General features: G+C 55.5%; 1 protein-coding gene across 4 annotated transcripts in view; it reads left to right on the plus strand.

Moving 5' to 3' along the window:
- Positions 1-9,704, plus strand: part of CHKA (choline kinase alpha) — a 32,978-nt gene extending 23,274 nt beyond the window's left edge. For 3 of the 4 annotated variants that reach the window (XM_054390293.1, XM_054390294.1, XM_054390295.1), the window contains 9 exons: positions 1,810-1,923; positions 2,561-2,694; positions 3,685-3,789; positions 4,145-4,203; positions 4,730-4,817; positions 5,662-5,770; positions 6,221-6,327; positions 7,417-7,498; positions 8,422-9,704. In XM_054390293.1, the coding sequence (XP_054246268.1) occupies positions 1,810-1,923; positions 2,561-2,694; positions 3,685-3,789; positions 4,145-4,203; positions 4,730-4,817; positions 5,662-5,770; positions 6,221-6,327; positions 7,417-7,498; positions 8,422-8,481 (858 nt within the window). In that variant the 3' untranslated portion in view covers positions 8,482-9,704. The remainder of the gene's footprint in view (positions 1-1,809; positions 1,924-2,560; positions 2,695-3,684; positions 3,790-4,144; positions 4,204-4,729; positions 4,818-5,661; positions 5,771-6,220; positions 6,328-7,416; positions 7,499-8,421) is intronic. The other variant, XM_054390296.1, reaches the window with a different exon arrangement.
- The last annotated feature ends 8,880 nt before the right edge of the window (positions 9,705-18,584 follow it).

Raw genomic sequence — 18,584 nt, forward strand, 5'->3', positions numbered from 1 at the left:
ACCCAAGGCCCCCAGCCCCCAAACCAACCACCCAAAGCCCCCAGCCAACCACTGGCTCCAATTACCAACAACCCCCCACAACCAAACCAACCAAACCCCCACCACAACCCCCAACCACACCAACCAACTAAACCCCCCCCCAGCCCTTCCAACAAGCAACCTAAAACTATTTAAAAAAAAAAAAAAACCACCACCAGAAAGACCTAAAAAACCCAAATGCTTCATGGCAGCCACTCCCAAGTCAGGCTTCTGCAGGACCACCTGGTGAATGGAGTTGGTCCCTACCATCACCTCAGTGTGAGGCAGTGCTCCAAGTGTGTCCAGACAGCCAAGGATAACATTGAGAGTTGCTGTGCTGGAGGATCATCCCCTTCAGGAAAGGAGCAGGCTGGGAGCAGCAGAGGCTGTTTTGGGTTTGGTGTAGCTTTCCTGTGCCCTGGCACACCAACAGGACCTGTGAGGCAATGAATTTTTCCTCCCCAGCTTCAGACAGGAGTGCAAAATATTTGGGTTGCTCCCATGCTAGCTGTGAGCTGGTGTTAGTCAAGAACCACAGAAGGGTTTAGGTTGGAAGGGACCTCAGAGAGCATCCAGCCCCAAGCCCCTGCCATGGGCAGGGACACCTCCCACCAGCCCAGCTTGCTCAGGGCCTCATCCAGCCTGGCCTTCAACACCTCCAGGCAGGAGGCAGCCACAGCCTCCCTGAGCAACCTGTGCCAGAGTCTCACCACCCTCACTCTGAAGAACTTCTTCCTCAGCTCCACTCTAACCCTGCTCTGCCTCAGCTTCAAACCATTCCTCCTTGGCCTGGCTCCAGACACCCTCAGCAAAAGTCTCTCTGCAGCCTTCCTGCAGGATCCCTTCAGGTCCTGGCAGGCAGCTCTCAGGTCCCCCTGGAGCCTTCTCTTCTGCAGGCTGCACACCCCCAGCTCCCTCAGCCTGTGCTCACAGCAGAGCTGCTCCAGCCCTTGGAGCATCTTTGTGGCCTCCTCTGGACTCTCTCCTGCAGCTCTGTGTCCTTCTGCTGCTGGGGACAGCAGAGCTGGAGGCAGGATTGGAGGTGAGCTGTGAGCAGAGCAGAGCCCAGGGGCAGAATCCCCTCTGCTGCCCTGCTGCCCACACTCCTCTGGCTGCAGCCCAGCACACAGCTGCCTGCTGGGCTGCAGGAGGGCACTGCTGGCTCCTGGGGAGCTACTCAGCACCCAACACCCCCAAGGCTTTCCCTTCAGGGCTTCTCTCAGCCCACTCTGCACCCAGTTCTACCAAGCTGTGGTAAATCACACAAATGAATGAACGAACAACTGGCTCAGGTCAGACTGGCATAGAAAGGAGACAAATTCCCTCTCCTGCTTGAATATGGGATTCAGAGCGCACTCAGAACCAGTGGGAAGTGGACACTTCCAGCAAGGCTTGGTGGAGGAGTGTCTCCATTCCTTCAAAGTGTGGACTCAGTGCTCAGCCCCTCCTGCTCAGCCCCTCCTGCTCAGCCCCTCCTGCTCAGCCCCTCCTGCTCAGCCCCTGAAGCCATAGATTGCTGCCCACACTGCTCTGGCTGCAGCCCAGCACACAGCTGCCTGCTGGGCTGCAGGAGGGCACTGCTGGCTCCTGGGCAGCTGCTCAGCACCCAACACCCCCAAAGCCTTTTCCTTCAGGGCTGCTCCCAACCCACTCTGGTAACTCTCGATCAGTGAGGTTCTGAGTCTCTTCAAGCCAGCCCTGCAGTGTCTCACTCTGCAGCAGCATAACTGCTCAGCTCAGTTCAGCTGGGTGCAAGCCTCAGGTGATGCTTTCCTGTGTTGTCTGTTGCAGGGGGCAGAAGCCATGGTTCTGGAAAGTGTTATGTTTGCCATCCTGGCAGAGAGAGCTCTTGGCCCCAAGCTGTATGGAATCTTTCCCCAAGGACGGCTGGAGGAGTTCATCCCTGTAAGTGCTGCTCTGCTGGGGGCTGCTGCTGCTGCCTGGTTTAATTGGTCATGACAAGAAGGTCTCTGGGCTGCCCAGAGAAGCAGGGCTGTGGGAATGGCATACTTGGCAGCCTGCAGTAGTTGCTGGCTGTAATTGGATACCCTTGGAGTGTGTGGTGGAGAGCCCAATTATAGCTCTTGCCAGGCAGAGAGATCTAAAATCTCTTCAGCTGTAGCAGGGTCTAATAAATGAAGATAAAAAGGCTGTTAGATACCAAACATAGCCTTGGCAGCCATGGAATAACACTTCCCTTTAGCAGCAACAAGAGCAGATGCTTTTGATGCCCTGAAATATTTATACCCAAGCTGCTTGAAGATATTCCTGGTGTGAGATGTGATACTCCCCAGGCCTTCATCTAGAGGAGAACTGATTAAGTCCTGAGGAGGCTTGGCTGGCTGGCCCAGCCCTTCCAAAGGGAGGACTTCTCCAAGTCCATTTGGCATGGCTTGAGTTGTGTGCTAAGATTTGATGTGGTATTACAGAGCTTGATGCAAGAGGAGGGTTGGAGAGGCTGCCCCTCCAGGGTCCCTTCCAGCCCAGAGCAATCTGTGAAGCTGTGATTGTGGTTCATCATTTTGTCTGTGTTTTCTTACAGAGCAGGAAGCTGAGCACTGAAGAGCTGAGCTTGCCTGACATATCTGCTGAAATAGCTGAGAAGATGGCAAGGTTTCATGGCATGAAAATGCCTTTTAACAAAGAACCTAAGTGGCTCTTTGGAACAATGGAGAAGTAAGTTTGCTGTGCTCTGGTAAGAGCTCCCCTGGAGCACTGTGTCCAGCTGGGGAGCTCTCAACACAAGAGGGACAGGGACCTGATGGGAGGGGGGCCAGGGGAGGCCACAAAGATGAGCAGAGGCTGCAGAACCTTCCCTGTGGGGCCAGGCTGAGGGAGCTGGGGGTGTTCAGCCTGGAGAAAAGAAGGCTCCAGGGAGACCTTAAAGCTGCATTTCAATATCTTCAGGTGACCTTCAGGGAGGCTGGGGAGGGACTGTTCAGGAGGGGCTGTGGGGATAGGCCCAGGGGCAATGGTTTGGAACTGGAGCAGGGCAGAGTTAGGTTGGAGCTCAGGAGGAAGTTGTGCACAGTGAGGCTGGGGAGACACTGGAACAGGCTGCCCAGGGAGGTGAAGTCCCATTCCTGGAGGTCAAGGCTCTGGGCAACCTGATCTAGTGGAGGATGTCTCTGCTGCCTGCAGGGGGCTTGGACAAGGTGACCTTTGGAGGCTCCCTTCCAAACCAAACCATTCTATGATTTGAGGGTATGCACTAAAGTGTGGAAAAAGGTGGCCTGCTGTAGTGTTCAGGAGCAGCTCCTTGAGAGCAGCAGCAGCTCACACTGGACTCAGGCTGCTGTGTAGTTACTTGAGGAACTTAATCTGCCTTGAAGGGCAGATAGAGATTGGAGATTAGGGAGAAATTCTTTCCAGTGAGGGTGGGGAGAGACTGGCACAGGTTGCCCAGGGAGGCTGTGGCTGCCTCCTGCCTGGAGGTGTCCAGGCCAGGCTGGATGAGGCCCTGAGCAAGCTGTGCTGGTGGGAGGTGTCCCTGCCCATGGCAGGGGCTTGGGGCTGGATGAGCTTTGAGCTCCCTTCCAACCCAGCCCACTCTGAGACTCTGATCAGTAACACTTCCTAGATGTTTGGTTTCAATGCTCTCTCAGGGAGGGCAGCCTGATACCCTTCCTGCCACAACCACTGTCCTGGTGCTTCTGTCTGTAACAGGTACCTAAATCAAGTGCTGAGGATTAAGTTCACCAGAGAATCCCAAACCAGGAAGCTGAACAAACTCCTTGCTTACAATCTGCCCCAGGAAATGAAGAATCTAAGGTAGGCTTTTTCTCTGCCCTTATCTTCCCCCTTGTGCACTTTGGCTCTGAACTTGCACACTTGTCTGAGTACGTTACACAGTGCTACCCCTGGAGGCATTTTACTTCTTGAGCTGAGGATTGTTCCTGCTCCTGTAACCAGCCTGAGTCTCACATGACTGCAAACTGATAGGATCAATTGCTGCTCTGACTTGCTGAGCAATACAGTCCAGCTTTGTCCTCATCTTGGGCTCCTAATTGATTAGATGCAAGCAAACAGAGCCTCCAATTCCTGCAACAAAATCCATCCTGTACTTGGAAGTGTCTCTGAACTTGGTCATTTGTGACTTACAAGCTCCTCTCTTGCTGTTTTCTAGAGACATGCTTGAAGCTACTCCATCCCCAGTTGTGTTTTGCCACAATGACTGTCAAGAAGGTGAGCTGCTGGTGTTCCATGGCTGTTGTGAGGACAGCTGAGGGAGCTGGGGCTTGGATCAGAGGAGCCTGAGGGCTGCCCTCATGGCTGGGGATAAAGATGTGCAGGGCTGGAGCCAGGCTCTGCTCAGGGATGGCCAAGGACAGCACAAGGGGCACTGGGGGTGAGCTGGAGCAGAGGAGGTGCCACAGGAACAGGAGGGAAAACTTTGTCCCTGTGAGGGTGCCAGAGCCTGGAGCAGGCTGCCCAGAGAGGTTGTGGAGTCTCCTGCTCTGGAGACTTTCCAACCCCCCCTGGCTGTGTTCTGTGTGCCCTGCCCTGGGTGCCCTGCTCTGGCAGGGGGCTGGACTGGATGAGCTCCAGAGGTCCCTTCCAACCCCTGCCACTCTGTGAGCTGCAGTGTGGCTTTTGCTGTCACCCTGCAGGGATGTGAGGGGGAACTGGGATCATCTGAGCAGGGCTTCTTTGGCTACAGTGCTGTCTTCTGCAGCTTCTCCTCAGTCCTGTCTTACCTTAACATTGCCAGGTAATGTCTTGCTTCTGGAAGGCAGAGAGGACTCAGAGAACCAGAAGCTGATGCTCATTGACTTTGAATACAGCAGCTACAACTACAGGTAAAGCCTTTGCTTCCTCCTCAGCAGGAAGCTCTGCATGCTGCAGTCAGAGCAGCTGCTGCACTCTCATCACAGCTGGTCCTGCACCTTGGGCAGAGCAATCCCCAGCACAAATCCAGGCTGGCTGAGGCGGGTCTGACAGCAGCCTGCAGGAGAAGGCCTTGGAGGTGACAAAGTCCCCAGGAGCCAGCAGTGGTCCCTGGCAGCCCAGCAGGCAGCTGTGTGCTGAGCTGCATCCAGAGCAGGGAGAGCAGCAGCACAGGGAGGGGATTCTGCCCCTCTGCTCTGCTCTGCTCACACCCCACCTGCAGCACTGCCTCCACTGCTGGGGCCCCAGCACAAGAAGAGGAAGGAAGAAATTGTTGAGAGTGAGGGTGGGGAGAGACTGGCACAGGTTGCCCAGGGAGGCTGTGGCTGCCTCCTGCCTGGAGGTGTTCAAGGCCAGGCTGGATGAGGCCCTGAGCAAGCTGGGCTGGTGGGAGGTGTTCCTGCCCATGGCAGGGGGTTGGAGCTGGATGAGCTTTGAGCTCCCTTCCAACCCAACCCAGGGGTGCCTGCCTGGTGCTGAGCTCTGCTGTGTGCTTAAGTGTTTGCTGTCTCCAGTGGTACAAACCTTGGGAGCACAGAGCAGAGTTTTCAGGGGGCTGGCAGCCTTCATTCCCAGCTGCCCACCTGTGCTGCTTTGGACTTGCAAGGAGGCTTTGTTCCACTCATCTGCTTCCTGTAGCAAACCAGCAGCAAGTTGCAAGCAGCCTCACACTTTAAAACCAGATTTGTGCTTTGCTTAAGCCAAAGGAGGCTGCTGGTCTGCAAACACTGAGGTGCTTCATCTGTTCTTTTCCAGAGGGTTTGACATTGGAAATCACTTCTGTGAGTGGATGTATGACTACACATATGAGAAGTATCCCTTCTTCAAAGCCACTGCTCTGAAGTACCCTTCAAAGAAGCAGCAGGTAGGCACCTAAGGCATGAGCCAGGAGTGGCTGTTTGTTATTGGGCACAGAGAAACATGTCCAGCCTCTGAATCTTCAACTCTCTGCTCCAATTCCAGTTATTCTGTCCCTAAACCTCAATTCCACAACTTCCTTAGGTCCTTCTTGTAATTCTGACTAACTTTGCTGTAAAAATCACATCCTAGTGACTCAGGACTGAGTGCCATGGAGCTCTGCAGCACCTGTGGGCTGCAGCTGGGACATCAGTTGGCAGTGTCCAAGTGTCACAGCCTGTCCTAGTGTTATGGCTTCTCTTAAGCTAGGCTTCCAAGCACTTAGAACCAGCATGCATCTGCCAGCACTGTCAGTGTCTGGAGTGAATAAATGACAGCTCATTGGAAGGCCTGTCCAGTGCTGGAAGTAGCAGACATGCCCTGAGAGAGAGTTGTGACTGTTTTGTTTGCCTTCTAGCTTCATTTCATCTCCAGTTACCTGTCTGCATTCCACCATGGCTTTGAAAACCTGAGCAATGAAGAGAAGTCCAAGCTAGAAGAGGAGGTCTTAATAGAAGTTAACAGGTAACTTATCCTCTGAACTGCCTTGGAACTTCCAAGGTGATATCTGCACTTGTGTGCCTCACTGCCTGGAGAAACTTCAGCCAAGAGAGATAAGAGATTGATCTCTTCAGAGGTTCATAGAAAGGGTTGCTGGTTGGAAGGGACCTTAAAGCTCATCTACTCCTACCGCCTGCCATGGGCAGGGACACCTCCCCCCAGCCCAGCTTGCTCAGGGCCTCATCCAGCCTGGCCTGGAACACCTCCAGGCAGGAGGCAGCCACAGCCTCCCTGGGCAACCTGTGCCAGTCTCTCCCCACCCTCACTCTCAACAATTTCTTCCTCCTCTCCACTCTCAATCTCCCCTCTCCCAGCTCCAAGCCATTGTCCCTCATCCTGGCACTCCCAGCCCTTGTCCAAAGTCCCTCCCCAGCTCTCCTGGAGCCCTTTCAGGTACTGGAAGCTGCTCTGAGGTCTCCCTGGAGCCTTCTCTTCTCCAGGCTCAACAGCCCCAACTCCCCCAGCCTGGCCCCACAGGGGAGGTTCTGCAGCCTCTGCTCATCTTGGTGGCCTCCTCTGGACCCTCTGCAGCAGCTCCAGGTCCCTCTTGTGCTGGGGGCCCCAGCAGTGGAGGCAGTGCTGCAGGTGGGGTGTGAGCAGAGCAGAGCAGAGGGGCAGAATCCCCTCCCTGTGCTGCTGCTCTCCCTGCTCTGGATGCAGCTCAGCACACAGCTGCCTGCTGGGCTGCCAGGGACCACTGCTGGCTCCTGGGCAGTTTGTCACCACCTGACACCCCCAAGGCCTTCTCCTGCAGGCTGCTCTCAGCCACTCCTCACCCACCCTGGATTTGTGCTTGGGATTGCCCTGCCCCAAGTGCAGGACCTTGGCCTTGCTGAACTTTTAAGTTTGGCTTGGGGCCAGCTCTGCAGCCTGTCCATGGTCAGTGTCAGTTCTGTGGTGTGCACAATGAGAGGGGCAGACAAAACACTGCTGTCTGGGCAGGGGAGGGGATTTATGATACCATACTTGGTTTGGGCATCCCCACACTGGGTGTGGAATCAAGGTGTTGTGTCTGAGCTGGGGATTTCAGTAAACACAGCTTTGTCCTTTCAGGTTTGCCCTTGCATCACACTTCTTCTGGGGCCTCTGGTCTATCATACAAGCAAAGATCTCCTCCATTGAGTTTGGCTACCTGGTAAGTTGTTCAAGAGTCATTTGGTGTAACCAGGAGAGCCTGCTCCTGAGTAACCTGGGCTGCAGTATTAGCAAGGCACTGAAATGGCCTCTCGCAGCACCTGCACCTTCAAAGTGGAGTCAGGCCCCTGAAAATGAGTTTGTTACCAGTTTGTGCTCTTTTCTTCATGTAAAGAGCATCTAAAAGGGGAACCTGCTGGCTAGAGAAACTCCAGCCTTGTGTCAGGCTGTGCAGGGGTATGGTGCTCTGCAGGGGAGGTCCCGTGCAGGAGGGGAGCTGGGGAAGCTGGCAGGCAGCAGGTGTGAACTGGGACCTGGGCAGGCAGAGTGCAGGGGTGACAGCAGGAGGTGTGCAGTGTGCAGCATCAGCCAGGGCAGGGAACTTGTGCTGGGAGAGCAGAGTGGGTTGGGTTGGAAGGGACCTCAAAGCTCATCCAATTCCAACCCCCTGCCATGGGCAGGGACACCTCCCACCAGCCCAGCTTGCTCAGGGCCTCATCCAGCCTGGCCTGGAGCACCTCCAGGCAGGAGGCAGCCACAGCCTCCCTGGGCAACCTGTGCCAGTCTCTCCCCACCCTCAGGGTGAAGAACTTCTTCCTGGGTCAGTCCAACTCTTGGTACATGTGAGTGTGCTGAGCTAACTTGCAGGTACTGGTACCCTGCAGGGAGCCTTGCAGAAATCCTCCTTTGCAGTGCAGTTGCTGTTTTTAATGACATGCTGGCAGTGCTGATGGGGTTGGGGCTGGAGGAAATGTTCTGAGGCCAGACACCCCTGGAGGGGCTGTCCAGGCTGTCCTGCCTGAGCAGAGCTCATTACTGCAGGGAGCTGCTGCACTGGGGGTGGTAACACAGCTGACAGCTTCCTTCTGCTTCCCCCACCCTGAGGCAGCTGGTCCCTGTGCTGAGTGTCCCTTCTCTCCCCAGGAGTATGCACAGTCCAGGTTTGATGCCTACTTTGATCAGAAGAGGAAGCTGAAGGTCTGACCGTGGAGGGGCAGCCTGTTGGTCACTGTGTGAAGAGGGCAGCTGGACAGAACTGACACTGTGCTTAGGCTACTGTAACTCCAGACCCTTGGAATGCAGTTGTACAGTACTGGGGACTGGTCAGAAAGGACTCATTTACAGTTTCCTAAACACTTGGAGTGAGCCTGGGAGGCAAAAGTTCAACTCCAGCAGTGCAATATCTTTAACTCTTTTGTTTTGTTGTTTTTGCTCTAGAAGGTGTTTTGCATTCTGGGGCAAGCTTCCAACCAAGTGTCAGTACCACCTGCATCAGAGCAAACAGTGTTACTGTGAGTACAGCTGGGGGGTGGTGGTAGAGATGATTCATTTTGGACACCTCTCAAAAGCAAAGGAGACAACTGCTAAAGCTGTGAAGTAGGCTTCAAACCTTACTGTGAGATTAGGCTCAACATGCCCCTTGAACACTATCTCCAAAGCTGCTGCTAAGGTAGACCACTTGGCCCAGAGAGCAACTGAACCCCTGGAAGCAGAGTGCTGGCAAGGGTCACCCCCACACACATGAATGTTTCTCTCAACTGGTGTGCCTGGCAAGTGTGAATGAAGTTGGAACTGGACCTTCTGAAGGAGTTTCTCATTCCCTGTCCTTCAAGAACATGCTTTTGTTGGTTGTTGGGTTTTTTAAATTTTTTTTTAGCCCAGCCTGGTTGTCTCTTACAATGCTCCGTCCTGCACAAGGGTTCTGTGGGCTGGCAGCACTGGGAAGAGTGCCTTGAATTGCTCCCCAGATACCTGTGTGGGCAGTGGCAGCCACCTGTGCTTGCAGCACACCTCTCCTGTTGCCACAGTGGCTGGCTGTAAAGAGCCCAAGCCTGTGGAGAACAGGTCAGCAAAGGACTGTCCTGCCCACCCAGGGCTCACATGGCTTGGGAGGTGCTTTCCTTCCACCTTCCTCACGTTCCAGAGAGCCAGAGGAGTGGAGCATCTTGTGGGGAGCAAGACTGTGTACATTGAAACCTGAGTCTGATCCCTGCCCACCTCTGCAGGGTTGGGGGAGCTTATTTCTTTTGAATGTTCTTTGTGCTTTCTAACACTGTATGATAAAGAATAAACATCTAAGTCTACCCTCTCCTGTGTGTAGAGCAGATCCTGTTCCAGGCAGCTGCCCACCTGGGCAGCAGTTCATTGTCTAATAGAACCTGTTAAAAATAAAAGCTCTTGGCTTATTCTCTAAGTTTTAGAGAATCATTTACCATACATGCAATTATTAATACTTTATAATAAATATAAAGCACTTAAAACCAGCCCACTTGCTGTTCTTCAGTCTTCCTTCTATCTGCAGGGTAAAAGAGGAGCTGCTTCTGGCCTTCATTGTGCTGGAAGTGCTACCTTACCTTCATAAGTAGATTCTAAGCTTGGAGAGAGGCTGTTGGCAAAGGCAGGACCAGGGGCAATGGCTTCAAACTAGAGCAGAGCAGATTGAGATTGGATGTGAGGAACAAGTTCTGCACCAGGAGGCTGCTGGAACACTGCAACAGGTTGCCCAGGGAGGTGGTTGAGGCCCCATGCCTGGAGATCTTGAAGGTGAGGCTGGAGAGGGCTCTGGGCAACCTGATCTAGTGGAGGATGTCCCTGCTGAGTGCAGGGGATTGGACTGGATGAGCTTTGGAGCTCCCTTCCAGCCATTCTGGGATTCTTTAACTCTGTAAGCTGCAGGAGGTGCCTTCTGCTTCATGTTTTTGTATCACTGGGTGCTGATGGGAGGTGTGAGCTGAAAGGTGTGAGTAGGGCAGTGATGAACAAGGAAGGCTGAAGATCAGTGTGTGAAGAGTTTGGGGAGGAAAGAGGTTTAGGTTTCAGCACTTTCTCCTAGGGGCTGCTCTAAAACCAAAGGTGGAAGTTAGCAGCACTTGGGGGTTGCTGGCACAGCAGAGCACAGAATGCTTTGGGTTGGGTGAGCTTCTCCCGTCCAACCCCTTTGCACTCAGCAGGGACATTCCCAAGCAGAGCAGGTTGCTCACAGCCCCACACAACCTGACCTGCAGTGGTGCCTGCCATGGGGCAGCTCCCACCTCTGGGCAGCCTGGGCCAGGCTCTCCCCAGGCCACAATGAAGCATTTGTGTGCTGAACAGCCAGGGGACTTCTGCAGGCTGCTGAAGGCTCCACTGAGCAGGAAACTTGCACAGAGGAAAGCCTCATTGGACCTCTGATCTTACCCTGCAAGGTTGGACTGGATGATCCTTGAGGTCCATTCCCACGTATGAATCCAGCAGGAATGGCCATGGAGACGGAAGGGGTGGAAGGAAACAACTGCAAGTGCAGGTGGCTGGAGAGTGCCAGTGTGTAACAGGGGGTTTGGCTCTGTAGGAAGCTTTGATCTGCACTCCAAGGGCAAGGTAAGGCCCTCCACAAGCCCATGGAGATGAACTCCTCTGTTGCCCTTGGTGCTTCTCAGAAGCAAGAAGGGAAGGAGACTCAGTAGCACTGACTGGGCTGAAAGGTTGCATCAGAGGTGAAGCTGAGCTGGCTCTTTAAAGACCCTCTGGGAGGAGACCAAGCTAGGGAGTTGTTGCAGATCTGTGTTCCACCATTGCTGCTGTGACTGCTGAGCATGGGGGAAAGGAAAGCTTGAGGGAGGTTCTTCTCCCTCTCTGCCCTGATAGAGGCCACATCTGGAGCACTGGGTCCAGTTCTGGGCTCCCCAGTTTGAGAGGGAACTACTGGAGAGAGTCCAGGGGGGCTCTGAATGTGCTGAGGGGCCTGGAGCAGCTCTGGGAGGAGCAAAGGCTGAGAGCCCTGGGGCTGAGAGCCTGCAGAAGAGCAGCCCCAGAGGGGAGCTGAGCAATGCTCAGCAAGAGCTAAAGGAGCTGGGGGGGGGCAAGAGGCTGGGGCCAGACTCTGCTCAGTGGTGCCCAGGGACAGGACAAGGGGCACAAACTGGCAGCCAGGAGGTTCCATGTGAGCAGGAGGAGAAAGTTGTTTGGTGTGAGGGTGCTGGAGGCCTGGAGCAGGCTGCCCAGAGAGGTTGTGAAGTGTCCTTGTGTGGAGAGCTTCCAACCCCCCCTGGGCATTGTGCTGCTGGGCAAGCTGCTGTGGGTGCCCTGCTGGAGCAGGGGCTTGGGCTGGGTGATCCCCAGAGCACCCTTCCCACGCTCACCATTCTGTGAAAGGCCTAAAGCAAAACTTTCTCCATGCTCCATCTTGTGCCTTTTGTCCTGCAGAGAATGGCATTGCCCTGGAGTTGTGTCGCTGGGGACAGGACTAAGTCAGAACCAGGGAGCAAAGAGCAAGGCCTGGGCACTTCCTCTTGTGGCTTTGGGGAATTTTTTTTTGCCTATTTAAGGGCAAGTTCTTGACTTTTTCTTTGAGAACTTGAAGCAGACAAAAAGGAAGTGGAGCAGAGTCTCCTCTTGCTCATAGCCACAGGAGGTCAGAGCTGCCCAAGCAGCTCTTGAGGTGTATCAGCCCTTATGGAGTGGCCATGATCTGGTGAGAACATCCTCACAGTAAGGCTTGGGATCCAAGTCATGAAACCTTTCTTGGTTCTCTGCCCACAACTGTTTTGAAGGGCATCTGGTTTAGTTTCCATGCAGGCAGTTCCCTGAGCAATCCTCCCCACCCCTGGTGCCTCCACTTTCTCCAGCCTCCTGGGCTTCTTTTCCCCTCCAGGAATTCGTGTTCTGAGGGTCCACACTGCCTCCCAAGCTGCTGGTGGAAGGACCTGTGGTTAGCTGGTGCCAATGTGACTGTTGAGGTAAGAGTTAAAAAACCAAACCCAGGAAAAACCAGAAAACCAAACCAACATAGCCACCTTGTAAAGGAATCTGGCCCTTGCTTGCTCAGCTGCCACTCTAGGGGCACTCAGTACATAACTGGCACAGTCTGGGGGGGTACCCCCTGGCTCACAGCTTCACAGAGTGCATTGGGTTGGAAGGGAGCCTCCAAGGGTATCTTGTGCACCCCCCTGCAGGCAGCAGGGACACCTCCAGCCAGAGCAGGCTGCCCAGGGACACATCCAGCCTGAGCTGCAATGGCTCCAGGGATGGAGCCTCAACCCCCTCCCTGGGCAGCCTGTTCCAGTGTCTCCCCAGCCTCACTGTGCACAACTTCCTCCTCAGGAACTTCCTCCAACTGCCCTGCCCCAGTTCCAAACGCTTGCAGAGTCACCAACACTTGTCAGGGTCAGCAAACCCAGGGGGCACCAGGTCCTGCTGCTGGTATCTCCCCCGTGCTATGGAGCTGCCAGGCAGCACAGCACAGCCCTGCACTGTGCCTGTGCTGCCACAGCTGCAAGCAGGTGGAAGCAGCACTGCTGCTGTGCCTCACAGGACAATGAGGCTTTGAAGAGCTCAGATCCCCCCCTGCAAGGTCCTGGGGCCAGCTCCCTGGGCACACAGGCAGGGCTGGTGCTGGTGCCAGCCTGGCTCCACGTGAAACAGCAACTGGAGCACTTCAGTGGGGGTGAATGGATGGCCCTGGTGGTGGTGGAGTGCAGTGACACTCAGCCTGCAGTGAGAGGGCCCTGGCAGGGAGCAGAAAGGAGCTACTGTGCTTGGTACCCAGGCAACAGAGCTGGGCCCCAGCAAGCAGGCTGCTGCCTTTCTCCTGCTGTCAGCCCCAGGCCTGAGGGCTTTCAGTTGCAGAGGACACAGAGCTCCCAGCACTGAGGGCTCCTACCCCACAGCCTGCAGCCAGAGCTCTGGGGTTGGTGATTGGTATTGATCAGTTCTTGACCACCCCATCAAGCCTGAGTCTGCCATTCTAATCACCTCCTGGTTTGGGGGGGAAAGGAAGAAGGCCTGGCAGTGGCCATGGCTCCATTTCCCTCCACATGCTCACATGTTCCAGGGCTGGGACAAGCCTGGGATCCACACTGAGGAAGTTTTCCCTTTCACCATGCAGGAATTTGATGGAGAAAGGGAAGGGTTTGTCCCTGCACAGGGACAGTGGCAGGAGCTGGGGTGGTCTCTTCCCTGGGCACAAAGGCTTTGGGTCTCCAGGTGCCTTTTCTACCCTTCTGGCTCTGTTGGCTTCTTCCCACACAGGAAAATCCAGGGATTAGAATCTCAGAATTGTTTAGGTAGCAAAGACCTTGAAGGTCATCAGGAACAACCCAGCACAGCCAGGGCACCACTGAACCCTGGCCCTCAGCACCACATCTACACAGCTCTGAAACCCCTCCAGGGATGGGGATTCCATCACTGCCCTGGGCAGGGCTTGACAATGTTTTGGGGATGAAATTGTTCCTCATGTCCAACCTAAGCCTCCCCTGCTGCAACTTGAGGCAGTTTGCTCGTCCTGTCATTTGTTCCTTGGGAGAGGAGCCCAACCCCCACCTCAGTCCAACCTTCATCTTTCATCACTACATTGAAGCTGCCTGAGGAGACATCCTCCTGACCAAAGGCTGCTCTGAGGCTGGGAGTGGTGAAGTGCCTGGCTGAGGAAGGCAGGAGGGCAGGCAGCCTGCTGGGAGCTGTCCTGGGGCACAGGGGCTCTGTGGCAGAGCAGGAAGCAGCAGTGGCCTTCCAGCCCAGTCCTGAGCTGAAGATCCCCTCAGAAGGCCCTCCACAGGCTGCTTCCCCTGCCAGTCCCCTTCTGCTGGCACTGAGGCATGGCTCAGGGACCAGCCAGCCTGGCTGCTCCTCAGTGCCCACAGCTGGGCAGCTGCTGGGAAGGAGGAGCTGTCAGCTATGCCCCAGGGGCAGGTTTGCAATGGCAGCAGAGCTCAGGGGCTCTGGGCAGGGACTTTGGTCAAGGGCTGGGAATACCAGGATGAGGGACAATGGCTTGGAGCTGGGAGAGGGGAGACTGAGAGTGGAGAGGAGGAAGAAATTGTTGAGAATGAGGGTAGGGAGAGACTGGCACAGGTTGCCCAGGGAGGCTGTGGCTGCCTCCTGCCTGGAGGTGTTCAAGGCCAGGCTGGATGAGGCCCTGAGCAAGCTGGGCTGGTGGGAGGTGTCCCTGCCCAGGGCAGGGGCTTGGGGCTGGATGAGCTCTGAGGTCCCTTCCAACCCAACCCATGCTGTGATTCTAGGACTGTGTGAGGGCAGCCATGAGAAGTTCCCAACAAGCCAGGAAAGCATCTGAACCCCTTGAACTAGGTTGAAATATCACCAGATGCCTGTGGCCTGCCTTGGAGAGAGAGATCTTCCCATCCAGCAGGACACTTACCCTCTGGGTGGGCAGACTCCCTGCAGTCACCTCAGGTATTTGCTGACTTCTGCTCTGGGCTTTGCTATGTGGAAATGTGCAAAGTTTGCTTTGCTTAGGAGTTTCTCTCCATCCCCTTGCAGTTCCTTGCAGAGCTGGGCAGAGAGGAACCTCATGAAGATCAGCAAGGACAAGTGCAGGGTCCTGCTCCTGGGGAGGAACAGTCTCCTGCAGCAGGACAGCTGAGGGGGGACCTGCTGGAGAGCAGCTCCATGGGGAAGGACTTGGGAGTGCTGGGGGGCAGTAAGTTGTCCACGGGACAGCAATGTGGCTTGGTGGGAAGAAGGCAGATGGGGTCCTGGGGTGTATCAAAGAGTGTGGCCAGCAGGGTAAGGGAGGTTCTGCTCCTCTGCTCTGCCCTGGTGAGACCACAGCTGAAGTATTGTGTCCAGTTCTGGGCTCCCCAGGGCAAGAGGGACAGGGAACTGCTGGAGAGAGTCCAGGGGAGGCTATGAGGATGCTGAAGGGCCTGGAACATTGTGTGAGGAGGAAAGGCTGAGCCCTGGGGCTGGTGAGCCTGGAGAGGAGAAGGCTGAGAGGGATCTGAGCAATGTCTGTAAATATCTGAGGGGTGGGGGTCAGGAAGGGGCCAGGATCTGTTCAGTGGTGCCCAGGGACAGGACAGGAGGCAATGGACACAAACTGGAACCCAGGAGGTTCCACCCCACCCTGAGGAGAAACTTGTTTGGTGTGAGGGTGCTGGAGCCTGGAGCAGGCTGCCCAGAGAGGTTGTGGAGTCTCCTGCTCTGGAGACTTTCTAACCCCACCTGGCTGTGTTCCTGTGTGCCCTGCCCTGGGTGCCCTGCTCTGGCAGGGGGTTGGACTGGATGATCTCTGGAGGTTCCGCTCTGTGGTTCCTCCTCCAGCCTGTGAGGAAGCTGTCCTGCTGCCTGTGGCTGGATGTGGTGGGAAGAAAGAGGCTCAGCAGATTGTCCATCCACACAGAGCCATCCCACCCAGCCCAGGCTCTGCTCTCTTCACCTGGCAGCCAGCAGGGACTGTCCCTGTGGGGCTGCTGCAGCTGTAAACAAGGAGAAGAGGCAGTGGAGAGGAGGAAGGAAGCCTGCTCTAATTACCCAGCACAAAGACAATTAAATAATGCAATCATTTCCTCAGGAAGAGATTATGGAGGGCTGTGTGTGATGTCCCAGCTCTGGAGGGCTTAAAGAGTCACCTTAGAGTGAAAGCCTAATTAGAAGGCTACAGCTGCAAAGCCAAATGGCTGTGACAGAAACCCCTCTGGAAAAATACTGCTCTGCCTTCAGGAATCAAAGCAATAAACCACTCATGGACATTGGATCATGTCTGGGAGGAAGACTCAAGCTTCAGGTTCTGGATGTTCCCTCTGAGGTCTGAACAACCTAAAGGGCAATGGAAGCTTTCCACAACACAGAATCACAGAATTGTCAGGGCTGGAAGGGACCTCAAGGCTCAGCCAGTCCCAACCCCCCTGCCATGGGCAGGGACACCTCACACCACAGCAGGTTGCTCACAGCCACATCCAGCCTGGCTGCAAAACCCTCCAGGGCTGAGGCTTCCACCACCAACCTGGGCAACCTGTGCCAGGCTCTCACCACCCTTATGGGGAACAACTTCTTCCTAACAGCCAATCTCAACCTCCCCTTCTCTAGCTTAGATCCAAGCTGTGCCAGGGGAGGTTTAGGCTGAGGTGAGGAGGTGAGGAGAAAGTTCTTCACAGAGAGAGTGGTTGGCCATTGGAATGTGCTGCCCAGGGAGGTGGTGGAGTCACCATCCCTGGAGGTGTTCAAGAGGGGATTGGACGTGGCACTTGGTGCCATGGTTTAGATAGGCATGAGGTGTAGGGTGACAGGTTGGACTCGATGATCTTTGAGGTCTCTTCCAGCCTTCTTGATTCTTGATTCTTGATTCATTCTCCCCAGTCCTATCATTCCCTGACACCCTCAAAAGTCCCTCCCCAGCTTTCTTGGAGCCCTCTTCAGATCCTGGAAGGCCACCAGAAGGTCTCCTGGGAGCCTTCTCCTCTCCAGACTGCACAACCCCAACTCTCTCAGGCTGTCTCCAGAGCAGAGCAGCTCCAGCCCTCTGCTCCTCCTCATGGCCCTTCTCTGGACACCTTCCAGCACCTTCCTGGAACAGAGGCTCCAGAACTGGACACAGAGCTCCAGGTGTGGTCTCAGCAGAGTCAAGCAGAGGGGGAGAATCCCCTCCCTGGTCCTGCTGGCCACACTTCTCTTGCTGCAGCCCAGGCTCTGCTTGGCTCTCTGGGCTGCAAGTGCTCACTGCTGGCTCCTGGGGAGCTTCTCCTCCCCCAGCACCCCCAAGGCCTTTCCTTCAGGGCTGCTCTCCAGCCAGTCCCTGCCCAGCCTGTATCTGTGCCTGGGATTGCCCTGACCCAGCTGCAGGACCTTGCCCTTGGTCTTGTTGAACCTCCTGAGTTTGGCTTGTGCCCAGCTCTGCAGCCTGTCCAGGTCCCTCAGGATGGATCCCTTCCCTCCAGCTGTCAGCAGCACCTCACAGCTTGGTGTGGTCAGGAACTTGCTGAGGGAGCCTCACTGCAGCTTTGTCTGGGAAGGTTGCTGGCACTGCAGCACTGTGCAGTCTCTGGCAAGGCAGAGTGCTCTGCCAGGAGGAGCTTGCTGAGCCCTGGGGGTGTTCAGGGTGCTGGTGTGTGGGGCTCAGGATACAGGTGTAGAGCTGTGAGGGTGGGCAGGAGCTGTAGGTAGCTCTCTCCAGCTTCCTGTCTCCAGTGAGTGACTGGAGCTGAGGGACGATCCTGTGGAGCTCCGTGTGCCACCAGCTGAAGCAGCTCTGGGTGCTTGGTGGTGCTGAAGGACTCTGAATAGCTGCAATTGGTGCTCAGCTGCAGGAGCAGGCCCTCAGTGGTGCTGCTTGGTGTCTGCCCTTGGTGCAGCTGGAGTTCAGGGCTCAGCAGCTTCTGGACACTTTCCTGCCCCAGAAACTGTGACACAGCTTTGCTGTGACTGCTTCTTCCCCAGGGCAACCTTTGGGCTTCAGCTCTTCAGCAGTTCCCAGCTGCCTTGGGGTCACTGGGAGTGAACTCAGGGATTTTCCCTGTGGATGAGGGGCCAAGCCCCAGGAACAAGCAGCTCAGCTCCAAGCCAACAGTGCCTTGTGCATGATCTCTAACAGCACCACAGGAGGATGTCCCTCAGCAGGGGAGAGGTCACTTTGCAGTGCTCCCTCCTCAAGCCCTGGCTCAGTCACACATTTCCTGCCCTCACCTTCTCCTCCCAGCAGTACAGAGCAGAGCCCCTGATGCTGCCCTGCTGGTCTGTCTGTGCCTTCTTTAGCCCTGTGAGGAGAGGCTGAGGGAGCTGGGGGTGTTCAGCCTGGAGAAGAGGAGGCTCAGGGCAGACCTCATTGCTCTCTACAACTACCTGAAGGGAGGCTGCAGCCAGGTGGGGGTTGGGCTCTTCTCCCAGGCACCCAGCACCAGATCAAGAGGACACAGTCTCAAGCTGCACCAGGGGGGTTTGGGCTGGATGTGAGGAAGAAATTCTTCCCAGGAAGAGAGATTGGCCTTGGGATGTGCTGCCCAGGGAGGTGGTGGAGTCACCATTCCTGGAGGTGTTTAAATCAGCCTGGATGAAGCACTCAGTGCCATGGGTTAGCTGATCAGATGGTGCTGGGTGAGAGGCTGGACTGGATGATCTTGAAGGTCTTTTCCAACCTGGGTGATTCTGTGAAATCACATCAGGGCTCCCACACAGGCTGTGGGCACTGACTGGTTCCTGAGGTGCCATCCAGCCCTGCCTCTCTGATTTGGGTGCAGCAGTAAGGTGTGGGGAAGGGACTGCACAGGCTCTGCACACAGCTGAGGGAGCAGGGAGAGCACTTCTGGCCCTGTAAGCTGGGCCTGGTGCTGGCTGCAGACTCAGCTTCTGTTGGGTGCCAGCTTTGCCCCCCTGCTGCT

Source organism: Indicator indicator, chromosome 21, assembly GCF_027791375.1.
Source record: "Indicator indicator isolate 239-I01 chromosome 21, UM_Iind_1.1, whole genome shotgun sequence".
Taxonomy (NCBI): domain Eukaryota; kingdom Metazoa; phylum Chordata; class Aves; order Piciformes; family Indicatoridae; genus Indicator; species Indicator indicator.